The sequence below is a fragment of the Sebastes fasciatus genome, chromosome 4 (assembly GCF_043250625.1).
Source record: "Sebastes fasciatus isolate fSebFas1 chromosome 4, fSebFas1.pri, whole genome shotgun sequence".
NCBI classification, from domain to species: Eukaryota; Metazoa; Chordata; class Actinopteri; order Perciformes; family Sebastidae; genus Sebastes; species Sebastes fasciatus.
Window position 1 is genome coordinate 6,469,743 of NC_133798.1, and position 13,600 is coordinate 6,483,342.

General features: G+C 41.8%; 1 protein-coding gene across 1 annotated transcript; it reads left to right on the forward strand.

Moving 5' to 3' along the window:
• The first annotated feature begins 1,501 nt into the window (after positions 1 to 1,501).
• adat1 (adenosine deaminase tRNA specific 1) lies at positions 1,502 to 12,952 on the forward strand. The gene is made up of 9 exons (XM_074631687.1): positions 1,502 to 1,842; positions 2,828 to 2,896; positions 3,381 to 3,435; positions 4,268 to 4,398; positions 5,691 to 6,333; positions 7,134 to 7,279; positions 8,738 to 8,837; positions 8,964 to 9,050; positions 10,915 to 12,952. Exons 1-9 carry the CDS (start codon positions 1,701 to 1,703, stop codon positions 11,045 to 11,047), a joined length of 1,506 nt encoding a protein of 501 aa, XP_074487788.1. The 5' UTR covers positions 1,502 to 1,700; the 3' UTR covers positions 11,048 to 12,952.
• Positions 12,953 to 13,600: the final 648 nt, after the last annotated feature.

A 13,600-nucleotide genomic window follows, 5' to 3' on the forward strand; every position in this document is an offset into this window, starting at 1 on the left:
ATGACGACAGTTTGGAGCTAAATCAGTTTCCACTTTTGCGTAAGACATGTAAGCGTATCCAAAGAGCACAAAGAGGCTCAGTGTTCTCATGCTGGCCGTTACAGCCGTGGCTGCAGCCAAACGGCAGCACTGCAGTGTTTGCAAAATGGTGCAACAGATGTGACCAAGATAATCAGTGTGCCAGTCAATGTTTGACCTGCATGTTTGAAACTGCATATCAAGGAGAGACGTACGGTCAGGTTAGAACAAGCATCACGTGACCTTAGATGAACCTGTAGTCACACCAAACTGATACCCATGCCACACATCCACCACCCACTCTTCATCTGCCCACAATGCTTCTGTTTCCTTAGTTGTGCAACTGACATCATGAAGTCAATTCAGATCATTCATATTCAAATAGTCAGCGTGGTATAAATATTTCAGAATTTACCGTTCATACTGTAGGAAAGAGGTCCGAGTGTAGGCTACGTAGCAGTGTATGTATTGAATATTCCCATTTTATTCTGCTTTATAATTCACAATATTTCAGGTGAAAATATCTTTAGCTTTTACTCTACTACTCCATTCATTAGACAGATCCTATGTCGGTTGAGGTTTTAGATACAAAATATATGATAAGCTTGTAAAACATGATACACTGTTTTGGATTAAACTAACTGACAGTATATAAAGTAGTTACAATTGGGTCTGCATAATATAATGGTATTACAATAATAATAGGGTGAGTTGCCGTAAAGTGGGACCCCTATGCTTCAGTGGTTGTAGGTCTTCCTCAAACAAATAAAAGTCAATAAAACTATTGATATTTAATGTCTTTCTAATACGCCTAAATGCTTCAAAACTATTATTGTATTGATTCATTATTCTTTATTTATTAATTATTATTAATAGTCTTATTGTTTGTTTGATGTTGTATGATTCTCCATGTAACATCCACACATAAGCCTAGATTTTATAACAGCAATAACTTTGTAGGTGGTAAAATTACTGAACATGGGATCATTGCACATTTAGCCTGGAGTGTTTCCTACATTAATTAAGGTGATTTTTTTAGGTCTCTGCATTTCAGTGTCCCACATTTCGGACATGACCGTCCCACATTAGAAAATCAAGATTTGTGATAGAAAACTTGGCATTAGAGTACTACCGTTTCTTTATTAGTGTGATATCTGCATCTTTCTTTTTTGGTTTGATTATTTAGGACACATCCTGGGGATTTCAAAGTGGTGCTGGGTTTGGATTTAATGTATTGGCTTCATATCACAATATATTCCAGAAATCTGAAATGCAAAAAATGTCTTCACCCTATATTTTTCTATCTAATGAGCAATTTAAATATACAAGTATAAATACAGTGTAATGCATTTTTTTATACTGTGGTATTGCTATTTGTAATGCCATTTTAATCGTTTTCATTCATTCTTTCTTAAGATTTTCAGTTCTCCATATATAAACGACCTTTATTGTGAAAGTACAGCCTTCCTTGGCTAGGACCGGAAGTAACCTCTCTATTTTCTCGAGGTTCCTCCAAGCAGCCTCGCCGGTCGAATTTAACCAACATATTGTTCATATATTGTCCATTTAAACACCCAGACTGTTTAGAATATCTCTAACTTTAACTTTAATCAGCTGTAATGCTCGGCTGCGTCCCTGACCGGTTTAACCATGGGGTTTAACATGGTTTAACATGGTTTAACATGGTGAACGCGGATGAAATCGCCAAGTTGTGCTTCGAGCGTTTCCAGCAGCTCCCCCGCAGAGGGAAGCCTGAGCCGGGCAGAGAGTGGACCCTGCTGGCCGCGGTGCTCAAGATCACCCGGTGTGCTGACTCTGATACAGGTTGGACCGAGCTACTACACAACAGCATGTTCATGTTCTCATGACAACAATACATCTGTAACTGTGCACAGCTGGATTCATTTTAATATCGTCTATCGTCCACCATGTCTAATACTACACGTTACATTTCAGCTAATGTTAATATAAATTATATAATGTTTACTGGAGAAGTAACAAGCTAACGTTACAGTTAGTTTCACTCATGTTAAATGTAACTCCTACATCAACATTAGGTTAAGACTTCAAGTGTGAACACAACACAATACAATACAATACAAATCATGTTGCACAGGACACATCTGTAGAAGAATAAAAATATGTTCTGCTCATATTTAGTTAGTACGGAGCCCCACTACACCCCCAGGAGAAAATGTTATTAACTTGTTCCCTCAAGTTAGTAAGCCGTTCCCTCAGGTTAGTAACTTGTTCCCTCAAGTTAGTAAGCCGTACCTTAAGTTAGTAAGCCGTTCCCTCAAGTTAGTAACTTGTTCCCTCAAGTTAGTAATTTGTTCCCTCAAGGTAGTAAGCCGTTCCCTCAAGTTAGTAACTTGTTCCCTCAAGTTAGTAATTTGTTCCCTCAAGGTAGTAAGCCGTTCCCTCAAGTTAGTAACTTGTTCCCTCAAGTTAGTAATTTGTTCCCTCAAGTTAGTCATTTGTTCCCTTAAGTTAGGAACTTGTTCCCTCAAGTTAGTAATTTGTTCCCTCAAGTTAGAAAGCCGAGGGCATGACTTAGTGCACTTCCTCCAATCATTCCCGATTTACTAACTTGAGGGAACTAATTAATAAAATTGTCTCCCAGGGGTCTAGGAGGGCTCCGTAAATTAGGCTATAGGCTACAAAGTAGCAGCTCAACACAGCAAAATTAGAACACAAGAACCATGAATTAGGATATGAAAATGTCTAGAATAAGAAGACAAATGTTGAATTATGGAGACGAAATATGTGATGAATTATATTCTAATCAAAGTCTTTTTTTCTTTCTCAGTTGAGAGGGAGGTTGTCTCCCTGGGAACTGGGACCAAATGCATTGGACGGACAGCTATGAGTCCCAAAGGTGTGTGTGGTGTTGGGTCAGTTGTTTTTGGCCTTCTTTGTGTTGCTGAGTACTCCATGTCTCCGTCTGCCATACAGACAGTTTGTTTTGGCAGCCCAACCAAATACAGTTGCCACCACACAAAATATTTACACCGGAGAACAGAGAGGCACATGACTTATTTCAGATTACCTGTCTCATGCACTACTGTCAGGATATAGTGACCGTTTTATTAAAATAACTTTATTTAATCATATTCGCTCCATCTCTACCCACTGCTGCTTTAAACGTCCACAGAAATAATGCATTTATGTGTTATATTGGAAAAATATCTTCCCCAGAATGAAGTTTGTTTTCGCTCTTTTGCAGTCCTCTGTTAGTATCGGTCCTTAGATTACAACAAATATATTCTCAACCTGTAGAAGGTTTGTCTTCATTTCTAAAAAAAACCAGCCTTTATAATAATTTGTTGTTTTTGTTTCTCTTGATTCTCACATTCATTTAGGTGAAATACTTAATGACAGCCATGCAGAAGTCATTGCTAGGAGGGGATGTATCAGGTGTGTATTACATTTTCTGTGTGTTCCTAATAGCTTGTTGGCTCTGGTTCTCCATACTGAAGCATGAGCATACACTAAATTGAGTATATAGGTGGCTACCATATTTTGTGTGTGTTAGGGCTGTGTATTGGCAAGAATCTGGCGGTCAAGATGCAGGGGTAACGATTCAATATATTGCGATACCGTAAGCAAGGTGATATATTGCAATTTTTTTTAAAATTAAATTTAAGGAAAACATTCTGAGTATAAAGAACACACCAGAAATACACTATTTTAGAATAGGCAAAAATAATTTATACTGCCTGCAAAAAACTACATGATTTTTTGCCCCAAACTGCATGTGATTATCATAAAGTGGGCATGTCGGTAAAGGGGAGACTCGTGGGTACCCATAGAACCCATTTTCATTCACATATCTTGAGGTCAGAGGTCAAGGGACCCCTTTGAAAATCACCATGCCAGTTTTTCCTCACCAAAATTTATCGTAACTTTGGAGTGTTATTTAGCCTCCTTCTCATCCCGCTAGTATGGCATGGTTGGTACCGATGGATTCCTTAGGTTTTCTAGTTTCATATGATACTGAGCCCGTTACAACCTCCGATAGATCGAATAGCAGCCGGGCCTGATGGTGGGCCGTCGGATTTTGAAGAGGTTAATTAAAAATCGATACAGTGTTTTGGAGAATCGATACAGTATCGCACAGCATAATATCGCGATGCTCGTGTGTATCGATATTTTCTTACACCCCTAGTGTGTGTGTGTGTGTGTGTGTGTGTGTGTGTGTGTGTGTGTGTGTGTGTGTGTGTGTGTGTGTGTTTGTGTTTGTGTTTAGGTACCTGATCCAGGAGCTGCACAAGGCAGTGAGTGGTGGGGACAGCTCTGTGTTTTGTCAGGCGGATCAGCGGGGGAAGTGGAGGCTTCAGCCAGGAATTTCCTTCCTCTTCTTTACCAGTCACACTCCCTGTGAGTCCAGTATGCTCCCAGTCTACCTAACTGGCTGTTAGTTTCACAGAATTCATTTAACATGACCACCATCTAGCTACTTATGTGAGATGATCCACAGGATTTAAACCAAGATATACTGTACACCGATCAGCCATAACATTATGACCACCGGCACATTATCCTGCTGAAAGAGGCCACTGCCATTAGGGAGTACTGTTTCCATTAAGGGGTGTACTTGGTCAGCAACAATGTCTAAGTAGGTGGTACGTGTCAAAGTAACATCCACATGAATGGCAGGACCCAAGGTTTCCCAGCAGAACATTGCCCAAGCATCACACTGCCTCCGCCAGCTTGCCTTCTTCCCTTAGTGCATACTGGTGTCATCCACATGATTTAAAAGACCGGGCCACCTTCTTCCATCGCTCCGTGGTCCAGTTCTGATGCTCACGTGCCCATTGTAGGCGCTTTTGGCGGTGGACACGGGTCAGCATGGGCACCCTGACTGTTCTGCGGCTATGCAGCCCCATACGCAACAAACTGTGATGCTCTGTGTGTTCTGACACCTTTCTATTGGAACCAGTATGAACTTTTTCAGCAGTTTGAGCTCCAGTAGCTCTTCTATTGGATCAGACAACACGGGCCAGCCTTCGCTCCTCACGTGCATCAATGAGCCTCGGGTCTGACCCTGTCGCCGGTTCACCGGTTTTCCTTCCTTGGACCACTGCAGACCAGGAACATCCCACAAGAGCTGCAGTTGTGGAGATGCTCTGACCCAGTCGTCTAGCCAGCACTATTTGGCCCTTGTCAAAGTTGCTCACATCCTCACGCTGGCCCATTTTTTCAACACAAAGTTCAAAATGTTCACCTGCTGCCTGATATATCCCACCCACTGCCAGGTGCCATTGTAACGAGATAGTCAATGTTATTCAGTGGTCATAATGTTATGGCTGATCGATGTATGTTGTCATATATTTTTCATGTGTTGCAATTTAGATATTTTTATGGAAGGCGTATCTTTTGTCTGTGAAGTAGTGCATGTTTTTTTCCATGATTACTGAGCTCTTGTTTTATTCTTCTTGAATGTTTTTTTAATTTTTCTTTACAGTTTGTGTTTATTCCAGTTCCTAGAAAGAAGAGAATAGGTTTGAGTCTCCTGTGTTGATCTAAATGCTGTGTCAGGGACTTTTATTCTTGTCAGACAGCTTTAGTTTCAGTATCAGCCTTCACAAAGCTACAGCTGAACTCTGTCCCCGTGCCAGTGGTCGGTCCAGGAAACCAAAATCAGTCTGAAAGTTCTTGTGTTTTCCCAGGTGGTGACGCTGCCATCATCCCCATGATTGACAGCCAGTCTCAGCCCTGCCCTCCTGTCACATCTGTAAAGGGCCATGAAGGAACTGATGGAAGAGGAGACCTGAAAAGGGAGGCTGAGGAACCAAGTGAAGGAAAAAACACTAAACTGCCCCGTCTGGAGGAACAGAGGACAGGGGAGACCAATCTAGAGGACAGACGAGACACAAAACAATCCTTCCTTTCAAAATCATCTAGCAGTGAAGATCCATCACAGAGTCACTCTGCAAAAACGCCCGTGGAAGCTGTCTCACTAGATTCAGCACAGCTGGAGATAGAAACCAGAGGCCCCTCTGACGATGCAGGACTGCTTCCACAGGTCCCAGACATTCACAGAACAGGGGCCAAGTGTGTCTCGGGCGGCGAGGCCGACCTTCTGCACCCTGGGGTGGGGTACCACAGCACAGGGGTGCTCCGGGTGAAGCCTGGGCGAGGAGAGCCGACTCTGTCCCTCTCCTGCAGTGACAAGCTGGCCCGCTGGGGGGTGCTGGGCTTCCAGGGTGCACTGCTGTCCCACTACCTGCAGGAGGCGCTCTACTTCAGCACCGTGGTGGTGGGAAAGTGTCCATACAGCCAGGAAGTTATGCAGAGAGCTTTGGTTACAAGGTAAGGAGTGATGCGGAAACAATAAGTCAATTAATAAACATCATTGTCAATTAAATATCTTTGAGTTTTGCACTGTTGGTCAGATAAATCAAGAACGTTGAAGACCCCACCGATTTGGGAAATGCTATGGCCGTTTTTATTCATTTTCTCACATACGATTAAGCACTACAGTTTAACTCTTTATTGGATACTTTTGAATTGAAAGTTTTCAGAAACCTGGAAGAAGGGCCTTTTCTCGCTCATCTTGTTATCTTTGTGAATAAAATATAAAAAACACTAGTCAGGTTAAACCACGTTAAAGTCTCATTGAGATCAACATCATCACCGGGGATATAGCTACAAGTTCTGAGCCTCATGAGGGAATATTCTCTCAGGACCCCATTTTTGAAGCTGCACAACATTTTGACCTATAAATACCTTATAAAGTTGGTAAACAGTTGCTAATCCAGCTAATCAATATCCTGTCTAGCTATGAAATGTTAAAACAGCTTGCCATAGATTTTCTAATGAATTGACATTAGAGTTGTCCATCTCCAGTTTGAAGGTGGCTAAAACCACATCTGAGGTAATATAGGGTTTATTTATCTATAAAAAAATAAAATAAAAATATCAGATTTACAGATGTTGAATATCCACATTGTTACCAGCTTCAAAACCTCAATATTAGTCTTGTGAGAAATCCATTATATGTCATCAGTCACTGTTACGTTTAGCAGTGTTGGAGTATTGTGGAGGTATTTCTCCTTCAGTGTACAGGAATCAGCGGATTCTCTTGAATGTAGTCCTCCTGTACTCCCCAGGTGCTCCCATGTATCGGACCTCCCTGCTGGTTTCTCTGTGTGTCCACCTGTGCTGCTCCAGTCCAGCCTGGAGTTCCCCTTCAGCCAGGCCCAGACCAAGCTGCGACATCAGGCCGGACAGGGACGTATCTCCCCCTGTGGAGCAGGTAAGATCATCACACACACACATTTTGGTCTGAATGACCAGAAAGGAGCTCTAATGCCACATTCATATCATAGGGGAGTTACAGACATTACTAGTTTCCGACTTGTAAACACGATTCACAATGTCAACATCCAAGCTGTAATTACGATAGGAAAACTCTGTCTGAAAGCTCTGAAAGCAGACAAACGTGGTCCCTCACAAGGTAGTTAAACATTAACATAATGGATATAGTGATACATTGTCAATGCACAGTATTTTGAACCCTCTGAAATCATCCAACTGTCCGAGGGCATGAACGCTCGCAAGTCGTAAACCTAGAAATCTTTCCCATCGATCCCACGTGGAAGGTAGAGATAATCAAAACCAGCGTGGTGTGCGTTCTCACAATGTTCTACAGATGTCGGTTTCCAGAGTTAGGTTTATAAATACGCTCCCCCCTCTTTCTACTGCAACAATGTGCTGAAGGACTTGAAATTGAAATTGTCAGAGCTGATTACTGTTATTGAATTTAAGTACATTTTAAGGGTTTGGTAAATAGCAATCTTGGTCGCTGTGTTGTTTGTATTGTTTTTGTAGAGTTTTTGAAACTCTGACTCATATTCTCCTAAACTGAGTGTGACAGCTGCTTAAAGCTTCAGTAGGCAATATATTTTTGGCATCATTGGGCAAAAATGACATCATAACCTACTAGACTTCTGCACCTCCTCATGGCTCTGTGTTCAGGCATTAAAAAAAATCTAGCCTATGACGGAAGATTTTGACCAATCACAGGTCATTTCAGAGAGAGAGCGTTCCTATTGGCTGTGCTCCGGCTGGTGGGCGGTGCCTGGTATTTCCTCAGCAGATCTCAACATTGCCGGCGGGTCACAAACTTTCTCATTTTACAGCTAAACAGTACACTACAAGATGATTCTGAAAACATTTGAGGCGAGAAATAGGCATTACAGTAACAGAATATTGATTCATATTTGATCAGCGCTGCCTAGTTCACGAGTGGACGGCAGACTCCAGATCAGCTCCCCTGAAAATCGACTAAACTCGTTTTTCTAAAGCCTGTAAACAGAGCCATGAGGAGGTGCAGAAGTCTAGTTTTCTCTCAGAACACTTGAATTACAATATGCTGAAAGGTTATTAAGGAATTTTTGCCCAATGATGCCAAAAATATACTGCCTACTGCAGCTTTAAAGAGTAGTCACGCTCATTCTAGAATGTAAACATCAGCCACGTGTTCCAACAGACATTTAACCCAGCGCTAGTAGAAGTGCAGCGTGAATGGTATAGCCTAGGGCTTAGGTTAACCGTGGTTGGGTGTGTGTGTGTGTGTGTGTGTGTGTGTGTGTGTGTGTGTGTGTGTGTGTGTAAAGGGGCTAAATTATCCCAGAGTCAACTCTTAGCCCAGGCCTAAGGATATGCAATATGAAAAGCCTACATGTGTTTAATAAAGTTCATCCTGTTCCAGCTATCAGCTGGTGTAATGTGACTGAGCAGCCACTAGATGTCACTGCCAACGGCTACAAACATGGAGTCACCAAGAAGGCCTTAGGCACAGCTAAAGTCAGGTGGAGCCAACACTCTCTCACTTTATCACACATTATTATTATATAATGTCAAAGGAGAATTCATTGTTTACTGACTATTCATCTGGACCAAAATTCAGTGATATTTACGCATGTTTGTGTCTTCAGGTCTCTTCTGTGTAAACTGGAGCTTTTCCATTCCTTCCTGTCTCTGGTAGCAGCCACTGACCCATCAGCACTTCCCAACTCCCTCAGGTAACAAACAATAGGCTCTTTCATAATCTCACTGTGGTTTTAAGCAGCCTCTGAACAAGCCAAAAACACTAATGAAGATCTCCAAACGACGGTCTGGCTTTCATCAATTTGTCCTTCTGGGTAACTCTCATCTTATCTGCTGCTGCAGCATGTCGAATCAACAGTGAGGCAAACAACCAACAGCAATAATTAAACGTGTATGTGTCACAGTCATCTCCAGTAACAGCATTATAAAGACAATCTGAGTAATGCTTTTTCTTATTTCATAATGTCAGTACTGCTGTTGCTGTGTGTGACCTTGTTGTGATTTTGTTTACAACACATGATTTGTGTCTATTTTCTGTAGTTGTGTTCATATTGTCGGAGGGATTTCTGTCCAAATGGTGTCACATAGCTTGCAGGAGATTAGAGAGTGTGTGTGTCTGTGTGTGTGTGTGTGCTGATGGCTGAGAATCCTCTCTGACAAGGAGAACAGTGGTCTCTCTGTTTATCAGCATTTTAGCAGATAACCTGATCCCAGCCCGGTCCAGCTTGGCCTACACATGGATGGACACTCACACACTCACACACACTCATCCACCCAGCCCCAGCATACACTAACAAGGTTTTCTACAACAATAATGGTATGTCTGGTAAGGGGAGACAACTGAGGTCAGGGGAGTGTCCATTTGTCTTGTAATTATAGAAAGGCAAAGTCCCGCCCCTTCCAGTGGACCACCATGGGTCCTTATGTACGGTAGTCAACGGAGAGAGAGAATTTTTTTTGATCCAGTTTGAATTACGCCATGAATCACACATATGATGTTTGTCAATTCAAAAGATAATTTTGCAAATCAAGAAAGTCTCAGTTTGTCGTAGTATCTTTTAGTTTCGTGTGAAGCCGCTTGGTGAACTACCTGTAGGAGCTAACCTGGTTGATTTTGTTTCCGGAGTAGAACTTGGAAACTATTTCTCTTAGGAACTTGGACTTAGCACCCTGGACTTGAGGAAGGTGAGCTAATAACAAGCTCCATTGTGCTCAATAGACTAATTCCATTAGTTCCTGAAGGGCTAAACCTTTGGCCCTAGCTCACTTTTGCCTTGTTAAATAGAGTAGATAAAAAAAAAAAAAAACTGAAAGGTTATATCCATTAAAAGTGATGCTGTGATGAGATTAGGTATATTCCCTCCCTGGAGTCTAGACACTGATGGTGGTGGTGAAGGGAGGAGCTGAAGATCCGATGACGGGAGCAGGACTGGGCACTGAATATGATGAAGACTGGAGGTGATGGGGTGGAGGCGGGTTGCCTCGAGTCGCACTGAAATGACAACTGACAGCAGCAGAGAGGAGAACAGTTGGCTCACAGAGAGCATGGCTGTTTGGTTATCTAAGAATGAACCACCAAAAGTCAGCTGATAGAGTAGGAGCCAGTAGAGAGAGAGAGAGAGACAGAAAGGTTGTGAATGAATGAGAGTGTAAGGAGGGTCTTCCTGTCTGAACTTCCGCATAAGCTTCATAAAAACATGTGTAATACAAAAGGCTACGCAGGGGAAAAGATATCATTTCATATGTGGCCACAATGGCCTACAAACCATTCCGTTCCATTGTAACACAAGCACTGTCCTGCCTAGCATAATGGATGTTTGTATCCATGCAGAGAGCACTGTTGGAATCTAATCTTTTACAGTGGATGGATCTTCCAGAACGAATACACGTGTGAAATAGAGGACCTATTAACCTTCTATGTAAAACACATGACATTTGTTTTCATGAATTACAGCAGATAGATTTGTTTAAATGATCATGTGAACACAAGAACCAAAGTTTGAGCAATAACTAGGTTCCTCCGCTCATGCATTTATTTTGTTATGTGTATCTGTTCAGGAGAACGGAGCTGCAGACTTACTGGGACTACAAGCAGGCATCCCAGTTGTACCAGCAGGCTTGGCAGCAGCTCCACCGCCAGGCCTTCCCTCTGTGGCCACGCAGTGACAGAGATCTCCTGCTCTTCCACTGAAGACCCACTCTACAGCTGGAATGTCCTCGTCAAGGTCCAACTTGCCTGTTGGGTCAGCTGAGGCCTGTACTACGAAGCAGGATTCAGGGTTAGCGAGGTAACTTCAGGTTTAACCCTTCAGGGTTTTCAGTCCTACAACGGTGGTTCACTTCTTACCAGGGTAGATCGCCACGGTAACTGATGCTGAACAGCTAACCTGCTCCGGAGCGAACCAGATAAGAGATCAACTCGTATAAAAGCTCCGCCTACTGACCAATCAGAGCTCGGTGAACAGATTGTATGATAATATTACACACATATGAAGAAGTTACAGTCATAATCCAGGCTACAAGCAACACAGTTTAAACTGACAGATGTAGGAAGGACAGCTGGCTGTATGCTTTGGGTGTTTACCGCTTTAAATTATGTTTTTATATTTATTTTTTTATTTGCACTCAAGTCCGTTTCACACCGCCGGAGACGGGGACGCAGCTGGGAGAAGGCTGAAATAGTCACACACACCACAATCTTATCAAAGGCCATAATTAAGAGTTACCTATTCATCAATTAATATCTGAAAGCTTTTTATAATATCACTGCCCCATCTAGACGACTATGTCTGACTTTTGAGTATTCAGTTAAATTAATAAATCTGTTAATTTAAGTATTCACACATCTGCAATTTTTTTCTTTTACCAGCTGTCCTTCTTCAACTCTGTCAATTTTAGTCTGGATTATGTGTTTAACTTCTTCGTATTTGTCTAATATTATAGTTTGCACTTGGTTTGTATAATATGTCACTCTGCTGACAGTAGACTTGTCCATGTCTGTGATTGGTTATATGCTGCAAACACCGCCCCCGTTCATGTGAACGTGCTCATAGTCAGATAGACAAACCCTGGGTTGATTTACCAAGTTGATAACCAGCGTCGTAGGACCGCTTAGCGTGATCTCGTTTGTTAGGGTTAGTGAAGCCAGATAACGAGAAGATACCCTGGGTATGTTGAACTCGCTTCGTAGTACAGGCCTCAGGTCAGTGAGGTTTGAGGTCTGGATAAATATTATTTGGCTATATTTGACTCTCCACAGCCCAGGATGTCACTGCTTGCAACAGCAGGACACCCGGCTGCGTCCTGCTGTTCGTAGAGGTTGATGACCGCTGTTCAGTGTCCTCAGATGACGGTTTTATTTTCACAAATGCGTGTGTAACATATTATGTTATGGCAGCTGTTTGGTGTTCGTGTTCTGAAAACACAGCTGGACGTACCTGTCTGCAAATGGAAAAATGTTGTGGGTTCCGACTCCCAGTCCTAGTTTAAATGGTTTCCTCCCACAGTCGAAGCATTCTGGTCAGGTGGACTGAAGACAAACTCCCCACAGTAATGATTGTACACGTGTCTGTATTCAGCTCGGGATGACCTGCAAACCTGATCAGGGTGTTTCCCCGTGCATGTTAGAATAGATTCCCGTCCTCTGGGACACTTAACTCACTCATAAAGACAAAGAATAAGTTGAACCTGCATATTTCTGCACAACAGTTAGGTCCTTCATGGAAGAGCACTGACTGAGGATCAGTTGTGTTATTGCTTTAGCTCAGCAGATTCCACCGACAAGTAACGACACCACCTCAGCTTGGCTAACACTGAACAGCATGTTGCAAGTTATGACCAGGAAGCTTTACACTGTAGGGGTGTAAGAAAATATTGAAAATATTGAAAATATCGAGTATTGCAATATATTTTTGTGATACTGTATTGATTCTCAAAAACACTGTATTGATTTTTAATTAATAGTTTATATGCAAAAATTTACCCAGTTAATATTTTGTTTAATTTGCAAAGACAAGTGCCCTCTCAGTGTAGTGCTATGATGTTGAATGTTACAGGAACTGTAATAAATGTAAATTGCATAAAAAGGTCACTTTTTTTGCTCAGATTTTATACATGTAGTGGTGTGTTCTTTATTCTAAGACAGTTTTCCTAAAATTAGATTTAAAAAATCTCAATATTCGCCTTGTTTACGGTATTGAAATATATCGCGATATATTGAATCGTAACCCCTGTATCACGATACGTATCGTATCGCCAGATTCTTGCCCATACACAGCCCTATTACGCTGCGTATTTAATGTCATTCTTATTCCTCTATATTAGAGATTTTTTCCCTTTTGCCTTGTTCACAATCATAATAATGTTAAAAAAAAACTAAAAAAAAGGCCATTCTTTTTTTTTTTACACCTTTCTAAAAGCTCTGTGGATGTCTTTTTTTAAAATTATTATTTGTCTGCATAAAAATGTTATCAATAAGCCAATCTACGCCTGCTTTTGAGTGATCCATCACATCGAAATGATTTTATTTAAATCCCTCTAATAACTAAACCCCACCCACGTATTCCGTTTCACATTACCGATGCTAAAGACCTAAAGATGTACTGTATTATGAGAACTGGATACCAGACCCCAAGATGCCGCCTATTCAGTCCAATGAGAATTGCTCATGTTCATACGGACTCCTCTCAGGAACCCGGTAAACACGACCCCATCTGAAGGCAGCAATTTTGCAAGTGCCGGTATA

Excerpts from the sequence above, each read along its gene's own strand:
- adat1 (XM_074631687.1), top strand. The coding sequence starts at position 1,701 with ATGGTGAACGCGGATGAAATCGCCAAGTTGTGCTTCGAGCGTTTCCAG. Across the intron at positions 6,334-7,133 it reads CAGAGAGCTTTGGTTACAAG|GTGCTCCCATGTATCGGACC; the intron begins GTAAGGAGTGAT and ends TGTACTCCCCAG. Across the intron at positions 8,838-8,963 it reads TTAGGCACAGCTAAAGTCAG|GTCTCTTCTGTGTAAACTGG; the intron begins GTGGAGCCAACA and ends TTGTGTCTTCAG.